General features: G+C 44.4%; 1 protein-coding gene across 1 annotated transcript in view; it reads left to right on the top strand.

Annotated features, from left to right (window-relative positions):
* LOC124798744 (UDP-glycosyltransferase UGT5-like) overlaps positions 1-19,936 on the top strand; it is an 83,643-nt gene extending 63,707 nt beyond the window's left edge. The window contains exons 5-6 of the mRNA XM_047262272.1: positions 1,805-2,024; positions 19,648-19,936. Coding sequence (XP_047118228.1) covers positions 1,805-2,024; positions 19,648-19,936 — 509 coding nt within the window. The remainder of the gene's footprint in view (positions 1-1,804; positions 2,025-19,647) is intronic.
* The last annotated feature ends 3,081 nt before the right edge of the window (positions 19,937-23,017 follow it).

The raw sequence follows: 23,017 nt of genomic DNA, 5'->3' as shown, positions 1-23,017 counted from the left end.
CCATCATTGTCATATCTCGCGATTCTCCAGTGACTTGGGTTCGTGATGCTGCTCGTAGTGTCGCCGAGGCGAAGAGCGGCGAGTGGAGTGCTTGGGGAAGGCGCATCTGATTAGCTTCCCTCCACTTCTAATTATTATTTACTGCGTTCAACTTGTTACAATTTGTTAAGTTCAACCATCGGTAATTTTTCTTGCCTGGTGGCCGCTGACGCCCTAGTTCCCTGCCCTAGGGGGTTAGTGTATGTAACGGCACTGTACGTTTCCTCGCCTTGCCGCAGCTGTCCCGTAAGGCGTGTAGTTTTGACAGCTTTCTTGCTTGTAGGTCGGTTGGGGATTCTTCTACTCTGGTGGTAGTGGTTCCTTTCTCGTTCCCGAGCGGTTCTAGGCACTACAGTCTGGAACCGCGCGACCGCTACGGTCGCAGGTTCGAATCCTGCCTCGGGTATGGATGTGTGTGATGTCCTTAGGTTAGTTAGGTTTAAGTACTTCTAAGTTCTAGCGGACTGATGACCTCAGCAGTTAAGTCCCATAGTCCTCAGAGCCATTTGAACCATTTGAACCTTTCTCGTTCTGGGCGCTCTAACACAGTATTCTAGGGAAGTAATACAGACCACCGGTTCCGGTTTTGGTGTATTGTTCCACCGTTGCATTTGGTTTATCGGACGTCAGGTAGCTTCAGCAAGATTATCATTAGTCATTCGTTAGACTGCCACTATTCTGAGTTACCATCTTGTCAAGTGTATGCAACTCTTGGCTGCCCATCTCATCGCTCGCGAAGGTGTTTGTTGCCACACCTTCTCAGAGGTCGATTCCTGGACCACCGTCTGTGGTCCCTTGGTTCTTGTAAGACATGTGTGTTCTAAAAAGAGGTCTGATGGCCAGTAGCTCAGTGTAACGCTCCTTCAGTCCGCGCCTTCTTTGGGTATAATCTGCCCCAGTACCCTTTAAGGAACTTATGTACTGGTCCTTGTGTTGTATTGTTGCATTATTTATTACAATATCTTGTAATTCCTACATTAAAGGTTATATATGTCTGGTTAATAGTTCTGGTCGCCTTCTGGAATAAATCTAGCAGTGCAGTGTGCAGTGGATGTTAAGGGTTGTGTTACAAAGTTTACTATCACCTTATTTCACCCGTTTCGTGATCATTTGCTTTTTTTTTTTAAATTATCCTTGGCTATTGTATTTTCTGTGTTAAAGGAGGTTTCTAAATTGTTTATATTATTACCATTACTGGCCGTGATTGTGGTCGCTTGCAGTATGCCTTAAAATCTTATTTACTGCCATACCTGGCGTCTGATGCCTTCTGCTGCGTTTGTGGCGACTTACCTTTAATATTTCAATACCTGTAAATTGTAAATTGCAGCGAGTTCTTAAACAATTCTTAATTTATTGTCATTCTTGGAGTGTAAGGCCCTCAGCCGTGATTGTGGTCGCTTGCCTTAAAATTCTAATTTGGTTTTTTCTAAAATCTTTAAGAGTTTTCACATAAAGAAATACGGATGCGTTACTTTTCAGCACACCCTCGTCAATTTAAGATTGTATAACTGATGATATGACTAATTTAAAAGACCAATATGTCAATTTTTATACATTTAAGCCACAGGGTTTTTTTAGTCACCTGTAAATCGGCAGCATGCAGCCATACAGAGAAACAAATAATGTATTTTTTGCTAGTCAAACGAAGCGCTCTACACTTTCCTGACAGAAAATATGCCAATTGTGCTACGTTAAGATCGCCAGATCGATTAAGATATGATTCGCTCCTCTTTATCCGCCTACTACATCTTCTCCTTCACTGCAGATCATCCGAACGTGAGAGTGTTCATAACGCACGCCGGAATGCTGGGTCTGCTGGAAGCCGTCAACGCGAGCGTGCCCATGCTCGCTATCCCCTTCTTTGGCGACCAGCCGTCCAACGCAGCCACGGTGGTCGCAGCGGGCAACGCGCTGCAGCTGTCGTACGGAGACCTCGACTACCAAACGTTTCGAGACACACTCGGCGAGCTGCTAAACAACGAGAGGTGAGCAAACTCCTTGACTCGGATGAATATTTAGAAGAAAGCTGAGTGCCGCGTGGCTATAATTAAAGGGCAGCTACTAACGGGACTCTAGTGTGGTCTGTTATCATCGTATGCCAAATAAACTCAGTAGGTACGCTAATGCGGAACCGAGTTACACTGGAAAACAAATTACACTACTGGCCACTAAAATTGCTATACCAAGAAGAAATGCGGATGATAAACGGGTATTCATTGGACATATATATTGTACTAGAACTGACATGTCATTACATTTTCACGCAATTTGGGTGCATAGATCCTGAGAAATCAGTACACGGAACAACCATCTCTAGCCGTAATAACGGCCTTGATACGCCTGGGCATTGAGTCAAACAGAGCTTGGATGGTGTGTACAGGTACAGCTGCCCATGCAGCTCCAACACGATACCACAGTTCATCAAGAGTAGTGACTGGCGTATTGTGACGAGCCAGTTGCTCGGCCACCATTGACCAGACGTTTTCAATTGGTGAGAGATCTGGAGAATGTGCTGGCCAGGGCAGCAGTCGAACATTTTCTGTATCCAGAAAGGTCCGTACAGAACCTGCAACATGCGGTCGTGCATTATTCTGCTGGAATGTAGGATTTCGCAGAGATCGAATGAAGGGTAGAGCCACGGGTCGTAACACATCTGAAATGTAACGCCTACTGTTCAAAGTGCCGTCAATGCGAACAAGAGGTGTCCGAGACGTGTGACCAATGGCACTTCATACCATCACGCCAGGTGGTATGCCAGTATGGCGATGACGAATACACGCTTCCAATGTCTGTTCACCGCGATGTCGCCAAACACTGATGCGACCATCATGATGCTGTAAACAGAACCTGCATTCATCCGAAAAAATGACGTTTTGCCATTCGTGCACCAAAAGGTTCGTCGTTGAGTACACCATCGCAGGTGCTCCTGCCTGTGATGCAGCGTCAAGGGTAACGGCAGCCATGGTCTCCGAGCTGATAGTCCGTGCTGCTGCAAACGTCGTCGACCTGTTCGTGCAGATGGTTGTTGTCTTGCAAACGTCCCCATCTGCTGACTCAGGGATCGAGACGTGGCTGCACTATCCGTTACAGCCATGTCGATAAGATGCCTGTCATCTCGACTGCTAGTGCTACGAGGCAGTTGGGACCCAGCACGGCATTCCGTATTACTCTCCTGAACCCACCGATTCCATATTCTGCTGACAGTCATTGCATCTCGACCAACACGAGCAGCAATGTCGCGATACGATAAACCGCAATCGCGATAGACTACAATCCGACCTTTATCAAAATCGGAAACGTGGTGGTACGCATTTCTGCTCCTTACACGATGCATCACATCAACGTTTCACCAGGCAACGCCGGTCAACTGCTGTTTGTGTTTGAGAAGTCAGTTGGAAACTTTCCTCATGTCAGCACGTTGTAGGTGTCGCCACCGGCGCCAACCTTGTGTGAATGCTCTGAAAAGCTAATCGTTTGCATATCACAGCATCTTTTTCCTGTCGGTTAATTTTCGCGTCTGTAGCACGTCATCTTCGTGGTGTAGCAGTTTCAACGTGCCAGTAGCGTAATTTCAATTTTGGTCACCACGTGCGAATCTGGGTCTGTACGGTATGACATCTACGCTCTCATTTGACGTGAGTAAACAGTGTCGCTGTCGAGAACAGTGACCGTGCGCTGTTAATGTTGTTTTATATGAACGGCAGCAATTACGGTGCTGCATTGAAAAAGTATCGCTGGCTTAAACCCCTGAGGAGAGGCCAATGTCATTAAATGGTTTAAAGAAGATGATAATGAAATTCTGAAACACGTGTGCGGCTCGTGGAAGAGAAGTCGTCCTATCCCCGTGGAAGTTATTGAGCAGCTTGCTGCCGCTGTTACTGACCGTGCAGCACGTGCCCCGGCTAGTGCTAGCCCTTATACACTGACACAAGAATTGTCCATGCCATGGTCAACAGTATGGAAAGTTTTCTGATCTGCTTACACTGATATCCGTACAAGATCCAGAGTGTGCAGCAGCAGAAACCTTATGATCCCCAGCAACGTTCTGAATTTGCTCTTCGGTTTCTGGTATTACATGTGGCCGGGCAATATCCTACGGAGTGACGAGCACACTTTACACTACAGGGAAAAATGAGTACAAAGAGCCGCGCGGGATTAGCCGAGCGGTCTCAGGCGCTGCAGCCATGGACCATGCGGGTGGTCCCGGCGGAGGTTCGAGTCCTCCCTCGGGCATGGGTGTGTGTGTTTGTCCTTAGGATAATTTAGGTTAAGTAGTGTGTAAGCTTATGGACTGATGACCTTAGCAGTTAAGTCCCATAAGATTTCACACACATTTGAACATTTTTTGAGTACAAAGAAATGCCGAATTTGGGTAATGTTAACCCGCGTGTTGCGCACAAAGAGTCATTGCTCTCGCCAGAAGCGACTGAATGGTGTCGATTTACAAGCACCTTCATTCTCCGTTCTTCTTCGAACGGAATACACCCAGACGCCTTGTCATGTGTACAATGAGGTCTGCACCTTATCGAGACCTCCTTGAACAGTCTCAGATTCCTGGTTTGGATGAGCGCAGCTGTGTGGAAACCTCCCTTCTGGTGCAAGAAGGGGCAACACCTCGTGTCGCTAGCCCAGTGAAAGATCTGCTTAATGCGACCTTTCACGAACGTGTCGTATGCGGAGTTTTTCCAAATGCATGTGACTTTTCGCCCTGGGGATGGGGATAACTAAAAGAACTCGTTTACCAGGGACACGTTCAGTCTCTACCTAATGTGAAGGCCAGTGTACTGGAACACGTTGTTCAGATTCGACCGGAATTGCTGCGGTAACTCCTGATAGCGTCGTTTTACGGATGCAGCATCTACGCCACCTATCCGATGTTCAAACTGTGTAAGCGGCGGTTAATAATAAAATGAACATTATGCCTTTCTCCAGTGTTTGACCTTTTCTGCCCATGTCTCATTTCGGATCAATTACATATGGAAACATTTCTATATTGCTCCCTTAAGTTTCGGGTGTGCAGTCGCAAGAATTCTCCTTCTTCTTCTTCTTCTTCTAATATTTCGGCTGTATAACGTTCACCCATCTACAGAGTGAGCCGCAAGACTGCCGCTCCAGTGCTCGCTTCGTTCCTTTATACTCGCGTACCGCGCAACTGCGCATGCGGCCACAGACGCAAATGCTCCAGAGACGTTGGTGGGCGGCACAGACGTGCACAATGCGCGAGTAACATCTATGACTCCGCAGTCGATCTCTGTTGGGATGTCGATATATCATTGTGAGCTGCACTGTGACGACGTCTTCGTAAGTTTATTACAGCAAGTGCCGGATTCCATGATTTATCAAGTTTGAAACCACTATCTGTATTAATTAAATTCGTCGTCAGTCGAATTTCAGTTGCCTCCTTCACTATCGAGTCCCAAAAAGATGATGTAGTTGCCAAAATTTCGACGTTGTCATACAACATTCTGTGACCAGTGTCAATACAGTGCGCTTCCACTGCCGACTTGTTAGGTTGTAAAAGTCGTGTGTACCTCCGGTGTTCAGTACATCTTTCTTGGACAGTGCGAGTTGTTTGTCCCGTGTAAGAAAGGCCACATTCACATGGAGTTTTGTAAACTTCAGATTTTCGGAGCAGCAAATCTTCTTTGACGGAGCCCACGAGTGCAGCTGTCTTGGGTGGAGGACGAAAAATCACTTTTACTTTGTGACTGCTGAGAATCCGTCCTATTTTTGATGAGAGGCTACCCACATGTGGCAGGAAGACCATCGATTTAAAGGTTGCGTCTTCTTCTGCTTTCTTTGTGGCCTCTTTCGGTTTCATTTTCAGTGCCTTCTGCATTTGCTGTGGGGAGTACCCATTGTCTTCAAACACTCTTTGTAAGTGGGAAAGTTCATCTTGCAGACTACTTTCGACAGAAATAATATGCGCTCTATGCGTCAAAGTTCGAAGAACACTCATCGTCTGGGCAGGATGGTGGCAGCTATTTGCACGTAAATACAAATCCGTGTGCGTCGGCTTCCGATAGACTTCAAGTCCCAAAGTGCCATCCTCTCTGCGCCGAACCAGAACATCCAAGAATGGAAGGCATCCCTCCTTTTCAATTTCCATTGTGAACTTTATTTGATCGTGGACGGAGTTCAGATGTCTTAAGAAGTCTTGCAAGTTATCTTCACCATGGGGCCAAACTACAAAGGTATCATCAACATACCTCCAGAATATATTTCTTCCATTAACAGCGCCAGATTTTCACCTGGTGGCCAAAACTGGAACTATTTTTTTTCAGCTTAAATCGGTTCAAGATTTGCGCTGTTAGTACTGTTAGTGTCGTGACTTCTCGTGATGCGCCAGTACTGGTACGTCGTCGTACGGTTGCAACGCAAGCATCAGTGTGCATTGCAGTTGGAGACAGTCAGCGTGGTCTGAACATGGTGAGAAGGGCTTAACTCGGAAAGCTGTTTTATCGAAACAGCAGTAACAGTGGTCCTGCCCTTTGCGAGTATCGAGGTACTAAAAGAGCACGGAGAGATCCCCTTTCCGCACAGGGGTGGAAGAACACGATTCCGAAGTTCGAATTAACTGGCGATTTGGAAAGTGGTTTCCGAGAGGCCGATAGCCAACTGCGCCACAAATTGCTGAAGAAGTGACTGTTGCCATGGATGAGAATGTTGAACGCAATGTGACATCTTCAAGCTCTCCACGAGCTATGTCTCGACAGCTCAACTTTCCAATATACACGGTTCAAAATGTGCTGCGAACAGTTATGAAATCCGTACAAACTCTCTGGTTCTCATGGCTGCAGATGGTCGTCACATTGAGCAACGTTTGTAGCCTAGAACGTAAAGATGGTACGCAATTGGCAAATGTTACCCTCCCATGTGGAAATTAAAATGTGTTTGCTGCAATGGTTTATTTGTTATCTGTCTTCCACTTGCTCTTACAAATTTTTTCACAAAGTTTCAATGTCTAACGCTCACTCGTTCTTCATGGCAGCCCTCGCAAGTGGTGAAAGTTTAATTACAGCCACCCTGTATGTGGCGCCGCCATTTGTGGGACTGCAGCAAAAGTATCAGCCACAGCAGGCAAGTGAGACGGTGAAACAAATAGCGAAAAATCGTATATGTAAACAAGACTTTCGATTTATTACTGTGCAGGACTGACTCAAAAAGTCAAGTGACCGAAGTTATTTCACAAACGATTACACTGATGCTATGTATTACGCCACTGGCACTCACTTCATTTTTACATGGGCATCATATTTGTCCATACACTTGTTTCCTCGAGAACTGGGATTAACTCCCCACACCACGGGCTCCTGTAATGAACTATTTTTCCTTTTCTTCTGTATTACTTACAATTACCATTGGGCTTTCTGAACATATGCATTGGTTTACAAGCTAACTAGAGACCTGCCACCCCTCCCCCCGCCCCCCCTCTCTCCCTCCGGCTTCCAGCAGGTAGCACCAAGTATCTACGGCCCGACATTTTATCTGGCCTAACAGCAATTTCGTTCACGGGACACTGCGTAGAGTTATGATCAAAAATCAGAACACAACGTTAGGTACCTGAATATCATAACTTTCATATAAACTGAACGATTTAAGCAGCACACGCCGATTGCTGGCTTACTGCAGCACCTAAAGCAAGCACTTTACAACTTGAATTATACTGTGAAAATGACACCTGCTCGTACAGTTCAACATGGAATGCAAACCACTTTCTGCTGCTGACGAATGTCCACGTGATTGAAAGCTAAGAGCTAGCTTAAAAGGCAGTGAAAATAGTATTCCGGCTCGGATCCCATCCCACAGAACAGCCTTTCGGTTTTCATGCACACATTTTATCGGTAGACCATCAGCACCAACGTGGATTTTGCTCAAGCTTCGCTGCTGTCTAGAGGCATACTTTAATTCATCATATTTCAGCCAAGTTTCACGAAATATTGATAAAAATTATATACACAACTTTCCTCGTGAATTAATCTATCTATTAATAGAAACCGGATCCATATCCCTACGTTAGTTGTCCGCATCTCGTGGTCGTGCGGTAGCGTTCTCGCTTCCCACGCCCGGGTTCCCGGGTTCGATTCCCGGCGGGGTCAGGGATTTTCTCTGCCTCGTGATGATTGGGTGTTGTGTGCTGTCCTTAGGTTAGTTAGGTTTAAGTGGTTCTAAGTTCTAGGGGACTGATGACCATGGATGTTAAGTCCCATAGTGCTCAGAGCCATTTCAACCATTTTTTCCTACGTTAGTTCCAGAGAACAGCCACAACATACTTCATACATTGAAGAGCCAAATAAACTGGTACATCAGCCCCCCGAGAGCACGCAGAAGTGCCGCAATAAGACGTGGCATGGATTCAACTAATGTCTTCGGTAGTGCTGGAGAGAATTGACACCACGAATTCTGCAGGGATGTCCCTAAATCCGTAAGAGTGCGAGATAGTGGAGATCTCTTCTGAACAGCACATTGTAAGGTATCCCAGAAATGTTCCTGTCTGGAGGGTTTGGTGGCCAGCGGAAGCACTTAAACTCAGAAGAGTGTTCCTGGAGCCATTGTGTACAAATTTTGGACGAGTGGGGTGTCGTATTATAGTGCTAGTCTCTATCTAATACACCTACGCATTCTTAAATAGGGTTAAACACACAGTTCATTCTATTCCTAGGTATAAGGTTCAAAAAATGGTTCAAATGGCTCTGAGCACTACGGGACCTAACATCTGAGGTCATCAGTCCCCTAGACTTAGAACTAACCAAAGGAGAGCACACACATCCATGCCCGAGGCAGGATTCGAACTTGCGACCGTAGCAGCAGCGCGGTTCAGAACTGAGGCGCCTAGAACCTCTCGGCCACGACGGCCGGCGTATAAGGTTCACTTTGTATGTAACCTGGTAGACGGCCACTTGCTCGCTGCACTGCTACTTCTGTACGTGGGGATATCTAGATAGCAGTAACTCGCTGACATATGCTATGTCCACTAATCTCGAGTTTGTTTTGTTCCTAGAGTAGTGTGATTTTGTATAATGCATATTCTGGATTCAGATTCGAATACACAGTCAGAGATCCTCGAAGGTTAATGGGGAAGGTGTCTTTTATTATTAACCATAGGACTGCGGGATGTTCAACAAGAAGCTTCTGTGGTCTGTGATTATAAACCATTCATCAAATAACTGGCCGGAAAGAGACGCGATTACTACAATAAGCAAATTCTCTTTCCAAATCAGGACGATTGGTGTATGTGCTGATTACCGTTTCATTTTGTCGAAACATCCTCAAGCAAAAGGGATTTTTTGTAATAAATTATTAGTAGTGATTGGGACAGGTGATGTTCGTTGCTTGTTTTCGCCGCCTGCCTGCTTATTGCTACCCTACCAGGGTGCAGAGAATGGTGGACCCTAGGCCACAGGTAGGGTCTGTTGTCGTGCCAACCTTTGTCCAGCCAGCTTGCCGACCGCTTCCACGTGGGCGCCGGGGACTGCGATACATGTATTTTTTAATATAAATAAAGTACATTTCCTACCCTGTACTATGGCGGGGAGAGGCAGTGGTTCGTTGGTCCCTTAGTAATTCACACACATTTGAACAGTGGTGCGCCGGGGAGTACAGAGGGCGCCATGTGACACTGGGCAGAGACGAGAGTCGAGGTGGTCTTGGATGTTTCTGTGACTCGCTGCTACCATAACGTTACACCCTAATAATCCAGGGAGAACACAGTAAGTCCTCATTTTGTGTATTGCTTATATTGTTTTGTGACGCTGTGCTTCTTGTTTACTGGTGTATAATGCGCTTTTGTACTGATTAGATGTTTTTCTCAGAACAGAAGAGAAGGTAATTGGGGATCTTACAGCAATCCCCATATCTCTCTACGCGACAATACGTTTTAATTCTTGGCTGTTGCCGCAATATTTTCATATGGGACTTTCTTCTCGTCTGATTTTTTTACCTGTAGCAGCTCTCCGAATCGCACTTATACATTCTAAATATCTTTTCCAAAACTTCCATCTTTTTCAATTTCTTTGAATTATCAGATGTGGTACAGTGCCGCGGTACTGGGCTCCTTTAAACTTCTGCAGTGGAACTTACTACGTTAAATAAAGTCACATACGCACAGCAGCCCTTTACCACACTGTATACTAATGACTAACAGTGGGAAGCGGGTAGAAACAATATAGCTGCTGACTTGAGAATGTGTACAGAAATAGAGGGACAATCAATCTGCATGATATCAGAGACTGAACTTAAATGTGTTCCCTTAACTAAATTTTTATGCCTATTTTCAAAACTGTCCTTGATTTTCTTCTATAAAGAACAAGATTTTCAGAATGTAAATTACTTTAGTTTAGTTTTAGTTACAAGTATTTCACAAGGACAGCAAGCTCGCTACACAAAAATGCCTTTCTTTTAATGTAAGCAAGGTAACTGGGCAAAGAATTAAATTGTAAGGATTCGGCCGAATCGCTAACATTTTGTGCCTGGGACAAAACCTCTTGCGTGGACTGCTTGTAGGCTACAAAAAATTATGTGTTCCTCCAGTACATAACAAACTACGCTTAATTAAGCAGTTTGTAAGGGCCCTTCCACGAGATCTATTTTAAGTCTGGTCAAGAGAAACATAAAGCTGGAAGTTTCGTTAGACCTCAAATTCACAAACTGTTGAAGGATCCCGAATTCGAGAATGCAATGAATGTTACAGAAAAAAGATGTCGACTCCCTTCAGGTCTGTTACTGATAAGTTTGTGGGAAATAAAAAAAATCGAAATTACAAGTACGTTGTCAAAACAGTGTTGAAAAATATCGATAAGTTGTGGTTTAACATGAATGTAAAAGTCCAGTTTCTGCTCTCACATGTTGACTACTGCCCTGAAAATCTGGGACCTAACAGTGGTCAGCAAGGAGAATGCATCCACCAGGATAATGAGAAGATAGAGAAGATGTATCTGGAAAGTTAGAATGAATGTGTGATGGGAGCTGTAGCTGGATACTGAAGAGGTACAGTAAAGGTGGAGGTTCTGCGAATAAAAAAAGAGAAAGTTTAAAAATTGGGTGTAAGTTTAAAAATTGAATGGAACAGAGAGTTCACAATATTCCTAAGAGCACAGTCCATAGTATTTTTTATGCATCTAAAAAATAAAACAATAAGCATAAAAATGTGGACCTCGACTGATATTTGATATTTGAACTTCAGTTACCTAAATCTTTAAAATACGAGATCTTGTTTTGTGAGAAGTCGTGACGAGATCGAACAAAATGAATTGCTTTCAGAATCAGCATAAAAGTTTATTCTAGAACACCTACTTTTGAGGAAACTACTGACAATAATTTCGAAAATGTAGGCTTGTGTAGCCAGTGACGACACGGCTGGTGGCAAGCGGCTTACTGTAGTTTTTATTTGCTTTACAGGCTGCACGATGGTTACAGATAGTCGAAGTCGAAGCCCTGTGACTCTCGTATGAAAGTAAATCGAATCGATTCAACTCTCTCCATGTCCTCCTGTGTGAAATAAACCTAAGAAATTCGTCGTCTTACACAAATGCATTGATGGAATCTCATGGTACAGTTAACGTGCAACCAATTTCTCATCCAAGACAATCGCTTTGAGATATTTTGCACGGTGGTAATTTTCCTTGTTTCATAGAAAATACAAAGTAGTAATAATTTTGTTATTTAGTTATTAGTTATTTTGTAGTTGACAAGAACTGATGCTAACCCAATAAATTGGGTTTCCGCCAGTGTTCTCGTACCTAATGTTTCTGAAGCTAGATTGCTGCGATCAACTACTACAGTCAACGATAACCCCATTTAGAGTGTTTCTGGGTTTCATTGTCCTGAAAATCACAAAATAATCTCGTGCATACTTGATCCTGCTAAGGCAGATTGGACTGGAGTACTCTCTTCGTGATTCCGAGGATAGCGAGGATAAAATACTGGTAGCGAAATAGAAACCAGACGCACTTATACGAGTCGTTGAAAAGGGGGTGAGACAGAGTTGTAGTCTACCGCGATAGTATTCAATTTGTACACTGAACAAGCAGTAGAGGAAACCAAAGAAAAATTTGGAATAGGAGGACTTCTCACTTGAACGTTTCCAAGTATGTTCTGAACGGTTTTGCAACATAGGGTCGACCACTGTCATGCTGCAGAATAACATCTTCATGTCTGCCACCGTATTGTGGCCTTTTGTCCTCCAGTGCTCGGCTCTGACTCATCAACCGCTTTCGACGACAATCTCCTGTGGTTGTTTTTCGTCTGTTTTAGTTTCTAAGGCCGGCCTTCGACGTCAGAATCGCCGTTCTTGATGCATTGAAACCACTCTCTGCACGTTCTTTCACTAGTAGATGCCTCACGTTAGGTCTTACCCAGCATTTTATGAACCTCAACCACAGATTTCTTCATGTTAAACGAGAAGATTAAAACTTCTCGCAAATGACGAGAAATCGGTTCGTAAACTGACATTTTCAATCGAGACCAGCTTTATGATGCAATCACAAATCGATTAATATTTTGATGGCGTCATGCTTACAGATGCCTAAGCTTATTGAAAGACACTTACGACCTATCACCTGCACACTGCTTGCGATTATTGTAAAATAACGGAAGCAAAGTTGTAGCCCTAATATATGATAAATTGTTCTAAATGTATTAAAAGTACTACTATTGTTTCTCCTTCCTTAGCATTTTCTTTAATTTGTGAAATATGTCCTCTTCCAATTTATCTTTACCTCTGCTTTGTAAGTAATTATGTGATAAATATTGTTACTGTTGCTGACACTTATGGATGAGTGGCTAGTACGACGATCTACCACACCCAGATTCATTTGGGTAGGTGTTTCTTTTGCCCTTCAGCACACCGTGTGGTATAATAATTTTTTTTTGAATCACCAGTCCTCTTAGTGGGTTGACGCGGACCACCATGAATTTCTCTTCTGTCCCAACCGCTTCATCGCAGAATAACACTTACTACCTACGTCCTAAATTATTTGGTGGATATATTCCAATCTCTGTCTTCCTCTACAGTTTTTACCTTCTACAGCTCCCGCTAGTACCTGGTATCTTAACGGTCCCTCCTTCTTATCAGTGTTTTTCATATATTCCTGTCCTTTCCAATTCTGCGCAGAACCTCCTCAATCCTCCATCTAATTTTCAACATTCGTCTGTAGCACCACATCGCAAATACTTCGATTCTCTTCTGTTCCGATTTTGTCACAGACCATGTTTCAGTACCATCCAATGCTGCACTCCAGATGTTCATACTCAGAAATTTCTTCCTCACATTAACGCCTATGTTTGACACTGGCAGACTTCTCTTGGACAGGAATGCCCTTTTTGCCAGTGCTAGCCTGCTTTAATATTCTTCTTACTCCGTCCGTCATGGGTTATTTTGCTGCATAGATAGTAGAACTCTTTTAACTTCATTTACTTCGTGACCATCAATCCAGATGTTACGTTTCTCGCTGTTCTCATGTCTGCTACTTGTCATTAATTTTGTCTTTCTTCGGTTTACTCTCACTCCATATTCTGCTCTCATAACACTGTTCATTCCAGTCAGCAGATCCTGTAATACTTCTTCATTTTCACTGAGGATAGCAATCTCATCAGCGACTCTTATCATTGATAGCCCTTCACCTTGAATTTCAATTCCTCTCATGAACCTTTCTCTTATTTCCATCGTTGTTTCTTCGATGTATACATCGAACAGAATGGGCGAAAGATTACATTCCTGTCTTACATCCTTTTTAACCCGAGCGCTCCCTTTTTAAACCGAGAACTTCGTTCTTGGTCTTCCACTCTTATTACTCCCTCTTGTCTCTTGTACATGTTGTATTTTACCCGTCTCTCCCTATAGCTTACCCCTATTTTTCTCAGAATTTCGGACATCTTGCACCATTTGACATTGTCTTATTGCAGTTTGACAAATCCTATGAAAGTTCCTTCATTTTTCTTTAGTCTTGCTTTCATTATCAACTGCAACGTCAGAACTTGCTCTCTGGTAACAGCAACTTTCCCAAAGCCAAACTGATCGTCATGTATCACAGCCTCAGTTTTCTTTTCCATTCTTCTGTATATTATTCTTCTCAGGAAGTTGGAAGCGTAGGCTCTTAAGCTGATTGTGCGATAATTCTTGCACTTGTCAGCTCTTGCAGTCTTCGGAAATGTGTGGATGATATTTTTCTGAAAGTCAGATAGTATATCACCAGAATCACATATTCTACATACCAACGTGAAAAGTTGTTTTGATGCAACTTCCTCCAATGATTTTAGAAATTCTGATGAAATGTTAACTATCTCTTCTCGCTTATTTGATTTTAACTCTTTCAAAGCGCTTTTTAATTCTGGTTCTAATAATGGATTTCCTATCTCTTCTATATCAACTCCTGTTTCTTCTTCTATCACATCAGATAAGCGTTCCCCCTCATAGTGGCCTTCAGTGTACTCTTTCCACCTATCTGCTGTCTCCTCTGCATTTAGCAGTGAAATTCCCCTTGCACTCTTAATGCTACCACCCTTGCTTTTAATTTCACCGAAGGTTCTGTTGACTTTTCTGTATGCTGAGTCAGCCCCTCCGACAATCATTTCTTTTTCGGTTTCTTCACATTGTTCATGCAGTCATTTCGCTTTAACTTCCTTGCACTTTTTATTTATTTATTTCCTAAGTGACTTATATTCTGTATTCCTGAAATTCCGTGAACACTTTTGTATTTCCGTTTTTCATCGATCAACTGAAGTTTTTCTTCTGATACCCACGGTTTCCTCGCAGCTACTTTGCTTGTATCTATTTTTTATTTCTAGTTTCTGTGATTGCCCTTTTTAGAAATCTCCACTGCTCTTCACCTGAACTGCCTAATGAGCTGCTCTTTATCGTAGAATGTACAGCTTTAGAGAACTTCAAGGAGATCTCTTCATTCCTTAGTACTCCCATATCCTACTTCTTTGTAATTGATTTTTCCTGACTAGTTTCTTAAACTCCAGCCTACGCTTCATCACTTCTAAATTGTGATTTGCCTTGCCGCAGTGGCAACACCGGTTCCCGTCAGATCACCGAAGTTAAGCGCTGTTGGGCTGGGCTAGCATTTGGATGGGTGACCATCCAGTCTGCTGAGCGCTGTTGGCAAGCGGGGTACACTCAGCCCTTGTGAGGCAAACTGAGGAGCTACTTCATTGAGATGTAGCGGCTCCGGTCTCGTAAACTGACATACGGCTGGGAGAGCGGTGTGCTGGCCACATGCGCCTCCATATCCGCATCCAGAGACACCTGTGGGTGAGGATGACACGGCGGCCGGTCGGTACCGTTACACTTTCATGGGCTGTTCGGGTGGAGGAGAGAAAGTCTATATCTGTTCCTGGGTACGCCTTTCAATCCAGTACGTGATTTCGTAATGTCTGCCTGACCATCACGTAATCTAACTGAAATCTGCCCTTATCTCCCGCTCTTTTTCATGTATACCGCCTTCTCTTGTAATTCCTGGACACAGTATTCGCTATTACTAGCTGAAATTTATTGCAGAACTCGATTAGTCTTTCTCTCCTCTCATTCCCAGTAAAACTACACTAAACTCCAACCGAAAAGGCCTCGGAAGATCCAACGGTGCCAACCGACTAGCGTGTGATCCTCAGGTGATAGGCTTCTCCGGATGCGGATATGGAGGGCCATGTAGTTAACATACCGCTCCACTAATCGTTGTGGGCTTTCGTGACCGGAGCAGCTACTTCCCAGTCAAGTTGCCCCTCAGGCGGCGCCACGAGGGTTGAGTGCACCTCGCTTGTCAACAGCGCTCGGCAGACCTGGACACTAACCTGTCCAAGTGCTAGCCAAGCCCAAGAACGTTCTAAGCAGGTGATCTGACGGGAACCGCTGTTACCACCGCCACAAGCCCGCTGGCCTCTCATTCCTGGTACGAAGCGCAGATTCTCCCACAACCCTTTCTTCTACTCCTTCCCCTACAACCACATTCTAGTCCCCCATGACTATTAGATTTTCATCTCCCTTCACGTACTGAACTACCTGTTCAGTATCCTCATATACTCTCTCTGCCTCTTCATCTTCAGCTTGCGAGGGCGGCATGTGTACATGACTATCGTTGCTGGTGTTGGTTTGCTGTCGATTTTGATAAGAACAACACTATTACTGAACTGTTCACAATAACACACTCTTTGCCCTACCTTCCTATTCATAGCGAATCCGAGTCCCGTTATACTATTTTCTGCTGCTGTTGATAGTACGCCATACTCATCTGACCAGAAATCCTTGTCTTCCTTCCACTTCACTTCATTGACCCTCACTATATCTAGACTGAGCCTCTGCATTTCCCTTTTCACATTTTCTAGCTTCCCTAGCACGTCCAAACTTCTGACAGTCCACACTCCGATTCTTTCGTTGGTTATTCAGCGTTTTCCTCGTGGTCACCTTCACCTTGGCAGTCCTCTCCCGGAGATCCGAACTGGGGACTATTCCGGAATCTCTTACCAATTGAGAAATCATCATGACACTTTTTCATTTACAGGCCACATGTCCTGTGGATGCACATTAAGTGTGTTTCCATTGCCTTCTGCATCCTTACGGCGTTGATCATTGCTGAGTCTTCCGCCTTTAGAGGCACTTTACCACCCCAAGGAGAAGAGAGTGCCCTGAAACTCTGTCCGCACCTCCGCCCTCTTTGACAAGGCCGTTGGCAGAATGAGCGTGATCTCTTACTTCAAAAGTCTTCTCCCACCAACGATGATGATTTTTATTCAAAATTCAAGCGGCTGCGGAGTTAGAACTTGGAACCGGGAACGTTTTGATTACTAATCAAAGACGCTACCCCTAGCCTCTAAAAGAACATTCGAAAACTTTATTTTCTCTGGGCGGAAACCAAACCTGGGATTTTGCATGCAAATTCTTACTGATGGCATAAACCGGAATATAAAACTAAGTGGCAATCTTAATCCCGTTGTTATGACAGAAAGTGAACAGTTTTTAAGCAAAACACATATGACAAGTTAGAGAGAAGAGAAATGAAAACAAAACAGAATTTTGTGGACAGCGAAAATTTTTCTCTGCGTGCACATTTTCTGTACCTGAGTATCTGCTTGGTTTCACAACAGGGTCATTCCTCGAAAAGTGAAGGTTTTGTTACGTCTACACTACTCTGCACGGCTTCCTGATCCTTCCTTCCTGTTCCTTCCAAACCTTCTCTGTATATTCTTCATATTCAGGTCTATCTGTTTTGTATTTTCATGTTAATACTTCAGTGTCAGTTGTACAAAATGTTACGTGTGTAATCACGGAATGGCGTAACAACAACAGTCTCTACACCAGAGCAGGTGACAGCCCTTATAGAATACCGTCAGCACGTAACGGTTCACCAACAGTAGTATAACAACAACGAATACTCCAGCCGGATAGCTAGCCGTAGACAGGTCGCAGGAACACGCTTAGGACACCCACCAACGGATCCGACGGAGAAATTAGAGACGTTTTAGATTAAGCGACTCCCTGATAACGGTGCCGGTGATCAGCGCTGCCGCTGAGCAGGCTTGGCTGACCGTATCGAAATCTTAGTCCGAGGCCGCGCCGGATGCTGCAGGTGCTGTACTACACTTAGTTTCCACAGGCGGTCACTATGATTGCTGTTGCCTGCCTACCCATAATTATCTTTGCAAATTAGCAATTGTTCTTTTGTTCTCTTCTTTTGTAATTAAATCTCTCACATTTTCACAAAAACAACTGGACCACAGGTCTGATATTGAGAGGTAGTCGGGCCTTGAAGAAATTCACCGGAATCCCGGGTAGGCAAGTCTGGATAAGACTGCGCTACAAGCTGGAGCCTAAGGCGGTTTATGTTATGTGACGTTACAGGTAATGTAGGTGAATGAGCGTAGGCAAATATAATGCAACAGAAAAATTGTTCTGCTGATATCGGAATACGTATGAGGAAGTATTTTGAAAGTTGCCTACAGTAAAATGTGGAGGTTGATGTGTGAGACAGGAGCAGGCATGAACTGATACAAGTGTGGTTTAAATACGGATTAGGTAAGGATGTGGAGACAGTATGGAGTCGATGCACGAGTTCTAGAGTGGTCAGTGAGAGGAACGTCTTTTAGTGGAAAAGTACCATTCCAATGTTGCACACTACTCGTCATTAAAATTACTACACCTCTAAGATGACGTGCTACAGACGCGAAATTTAACCGACAGGAAATAGATGCTGTGATATGCAAATGATTAACTTTTCAGAGCATTCACACAAGGTTGGCGTCGGTGGTAACACCTACAACGTGCTGACATGAGGAAAGATTCCAACCGATTTCTCATACACAAACAGCAGTTGACGGACGTTGCCTGGTGAAACGTCGTTGTGATGCCTCGTGTAAGGAGCAGAAATGCCTACCATCACGTTTCCGACTTTGATAAAGGTCGGATTGTAGCCTATAGCGATTGCGGTTTATCCTATCGCGACGTTGCTGCTCGAGTTGGTCGAGATCCAATGACTGTTAGCAGAATATGGAATCGGTGGGTTCAGGAGGGCAATACGGAACGCCGTGCTGGGTCCCAACGGCCTCGTATCACTAGCAGTCGAGATGACAGGCATCTTATCCGCATGGCTGTAAAGGATCGTGCAGTCACGTCTCGATCCCTGAGTCAACAGGTGAGGACATTTGCAAGAAAACAACGATCTGCGCGAACACTTCGAAGATGTTTGCAGTAGCACGGACTATCAGCTCGGAGACCATGGCTGCGGTTACCCCTGACGCTGCATCACAGACAGGAGCGCCTGCGATGGCGTACTCAACGACGAACCTGGGTTCACGAATGGCAAAACGTCATTTTTTCGGATTAATCCAGGTTCCGTTTACAGTATCATGATGGTCGCATCCGTCTTTGGCGACATCGCGGTGAACGGACATTGGAAGCGTATATTCGTCATCGCCACACTGGCGTATCACACGGCGTGATGGTATGGGGTGCCAATGGTTACACGTCTCGGTCACCTCTTGTTCGCATTGACGGCACTCTGAACAGTGGACGTTACATTTCAGTTGTGTTACGACCCGTGGCTCTACCCTTCATTCGATCCCTGCGAACCCCTACAGTTCAGCAGGATAAAGCACGACCGCATGTTGCAGGTCCTGTACGGGCCTTTCTGGATGCAGAAAATGTTCGACTGCTGCCCTGGCCAGCACATTTTCAAGATCTCTCACCAATTGAAAACGTCTGGTCAATGGTGGCGGAGCATCTGGCTCGTCACAATACACCAGTCACTACTCTTGATGAACAGTGGTATCGTGTTGAAGCTGCATGGGCATCTGTACCTGTACACGCCATCCAAGCTCTGTTTGACTCAATGCCCAGGCGCATCAAGGCCGTTATTACGGCCAGAGGTGGTTGTTCTGGGTAGTGATTTCTCAGGATCTGTGCACCCAAATTGCGTGAAAATGTAATCACGTGTCAGTTATAGTATAATATGTTTGTCCACTGAATACCTGTTTATCATCTGCATTTATTGTTGGTGTAGCAGTTTTAATGGCCAGAGGTGTATTAAGAGTAAGCAGAACAAGTGAGTGGAGTAATTTCATTTATTTAACAAGTAAGCTTATGTACGCTCTTGCGGTTTTTTTTTTTATTCTTTGAAGGTACCGCGAGCGCGCCAAGCAGTTGTCGCAGCTGTTCCGGGACCGCCCCCGGCCGCCGCTGGAGGAGGCGGTGTACTGGGTGGAGTACGTCATCAGGCACCGGGGGGCGCCGCACTTGAGGTCCGCCGCGCTGGACCTGGCCTGGTACCAGTACCTGCTGCTAGACGTCGCTGCCTGCGTGGTGGCCGTCGCTGTCTCCCTGATGTTGGCCATCTACTGGCTGCTGCGAAGAGTAAAATACTTCATTACGCGAGAAAGTGTGGACGGGCAGAAACTTAAAATGAACTGAGACTTGTAGCAAGCGACTACCAGCACACTCTACATAATTACTGCACCACTTATCTTTGAAGAGAATGTGGCCTAAGACTCTGGACCACTGATATGTGAAAACAAGCATCACCCTGACCTTATGTCTATCCCTCAATATCCTCTCCGAATGCGACTCTCACACCATAACACGGCTAATCCACTCCAGCATTTACGCTTTCCTTTCGACGTAACTGTTGTGTTGGCTGAAGAGCCAACACCGTGTTACTAGTGGAGGCCGAAATGCACGCGTTTTAGCTCACTCAGGCTGGCGTGAGTAGGGAAGAACTACACTGACGTGAGGTCTGGAACATGACAGGGAATTAGAATTCAGAAAGCGGACGTAATTAGTTTGATACTTAACTTTAATCCATTAATGATGAACGTCACTCTTGACGGTACATGAGCCACAATATTATTTGTTCAGAAGACATAGTAACTGAATATGGCGCCTTGCTAGGTCGTAGCAAATGACGTAGCTGAGGGCTACGCTAAACTGTCGTCTGTGCAAATGAGAGCGTCTGTAATCAGTGAACCATCGCTAGCAAATCTCGGCTGTACAACTTGGGCGAGTGCGGGGGAGTCTCTCTAGACTAGACTTGCCGTGTGGCGGCGCTCGGTCTGCAATCACTGATAGTGGCGACAGGCGGGTCCGATGTATACTAACGGACCGCGGCCGATTTAAAGGCTACCACCCAGCAAGTGTGGTGTCTGGCGGTGACACCACAGTAACACACTCGTAATCCCCCCCCCGAAGGCTTCCTCCTAACTTTGTATCCTTTCTGATCCTTTTTTTCCTTATATTACTCTTCATAACCATGGCCAGGCTACATCTTAATTGTATCTACCCTTTAGTGGTACCGATCCTTCTGGTTGAAATTCTTTCCCTATATGATCTATCTTGCTCGATTCGTACCCCGTTATTTACGCACAATGGAAATGATCATACATCAGTTTATGATTTACTGCTGCGGATCCTATCTGTTCATTGTAATCAAGTCCTTCACCTGATTATCAGTAATTTAATCAGTCTTTTCTAAAAAGAATATAAGTTTTTTTTTAAAATATCAATGGCATTAAAGAGCCTTTTTAGTAACTTAAAAATGTGTAAATCTCTCTTACAATTTAAAATCACGTCTGTTTACTCAAATTCTCTCAGCTGAAGAGCGGGAATTATGAGAAACAGTCCAATCACTATGGAGTGGCTTCAATCAAGAGCAATCACCACACGCGTTAAGTCATTTACTTCACTGGCGGACGAGACGATCAGTTCCTGTTCCATAGAACGTCGTCAGGGCCGTTGTCGTGCAACAGGATGATTCCGTCCGACAGCATTTCTGGGCGTTTTGACTTTATGCTGCAAAGTGTCTTGTAGCGCTCTACACTGATTGTGGTTCCACGCTCGAGGAACTGGGCGAGCACAGGGTCCCTACAATTGGAAAAGAAGGTCATCCTGACCATACCGGAACGTGTCTGAACAGCTTTGGATTTGTTTGGCGGGAGGATATGTGGGATGTTTCCGCTGTTGGCTTCGTCATTTGCCCTGTCGCTGCCGTAGTGCCGTCTGACAGAATCACTCTGCTGCAAGGCAGCACACAGACCGCCAGTCGGACAAAGGCTACACTTCAGCGATTTGGTTGGGAAACACTGCAATATCTTCCGCACAGCCCGGGTCTATTACCGTGTGATTTTTACATCTTAGGCGATGTGAAGGAAGACATGCAGCTGGGCTAGGAAGTGCGAGAGTGGTTGCCGTGATGCATCCGTCATCATCGTCTCGTCTACCAGTGGGGTAAGTGTCTGAACACGGGCGGTGATTACTTTTGAATGGAACCACACCATGGTACTGTTGTGGCTGGTGTTCGGTTTTCTTTTCACTGCCCCCTTATGTGTTGCGAGGATTGATGGAGAGTGGTTAGTACAATAAAACGAAAAACACTCCTATACTTGGAAAAAAAATATTTTTGTGTACAGCATTGATTTTGGAGACATATCCAATCCATTGGTATTATTTTTGTAAGGTAAACCATCATATTTTAATGTTCTGTTATTAACATTTTATAGTTCTTCCAGGTAATTCAATCAATTTAATTTCATTAACCTCAATTACTCTAACTCCTTCTTCTCATTTAGGCTTGAAATGTAGGAAACTGTGGGCATATGAGGTCTGTTTAAGCCAAGTAGTGTGTGGACTGCCCAGTCATCGCAGCTGAGGAGCAAGGTATTACTGCGTTCCTAGATGATGCATCATTCTCACTCCATGGGTTCTGTTCAGGATATCTAAACACCACAGGAGGAGTAACGGAAAATTTATGCTCTTGTAAGGAATAGTGTAACTACACATTATATTGATGGGTGCTACGGTAGTTAAAGGCTTACAGCTAGCCCAGTTGCTCATCTAAGCGGTATTCCATATGAGCAAACCAGATGCATCTTTACCTGCAATTACTAGTACTTTAGATTCTTGGGCTATGCACGGCGCTGTTTAAAAAAGAACAGCTGGATGCAGTCATAGAGTCGAGCCGCACACGTCTCTTTTCATGCCATGTAGCCAACTCGCTGCAAATAATAACCTGCTGTCAAACAGTCTATGCGTTGGCAATAGCGAATTAATAAAATGCAAAATAAAAGTTAGAGGCTATGAATAATTTAGCAACAAGGGTTCTATTGTAAAATGTGTACTTGAAGTAGGCGACAAAGAATTATGTTGAACAACGTTTATTCAAGAAAGAACATTTCAAACAAACGGTAAGTGGTCCTACGTCATTTATTTAAAATACAGACAGAAAATGCCCTTAACAAATATAATAAAGTTACGTTGAGAACGCAACTAGAATGGTAGAAAAATAAGCAAACTAAACAGATAGGCAAAAATGAAGTCCATGTCGTAATCACAGTACATGACATTTTCACCAGCTCGAAACAGTTCAACATGATGATTTACAAGTTAGAACACATGATACAAGGAATAGTAACTCACATGCTGTCTGTCCTCATTTCCGCAAAACAAGCGGAATATATTAGAGTCCTACATTCGGACCTCTCGAAATATAAAGTCTCTTGA

This window comes from Schistocerca piceifrons, chromosome 5 (assembly GCF_021461385.2).
Source record: "Schistocerca piceifrons isolate TAMUIC-IGC-003096 chromosome 5, iqSchPice1.1, whole genome shotgun sequence".
Lineage (NCBI taxonomy): Eukaryota > Metazoa > Arthropoda > Insecta > Orthoptera > Acrididae > Schistocerca > Schistocerca piceifrons.
This window is presented reverse-complemented; position numbering and strand designations above follow the sequence as displayed.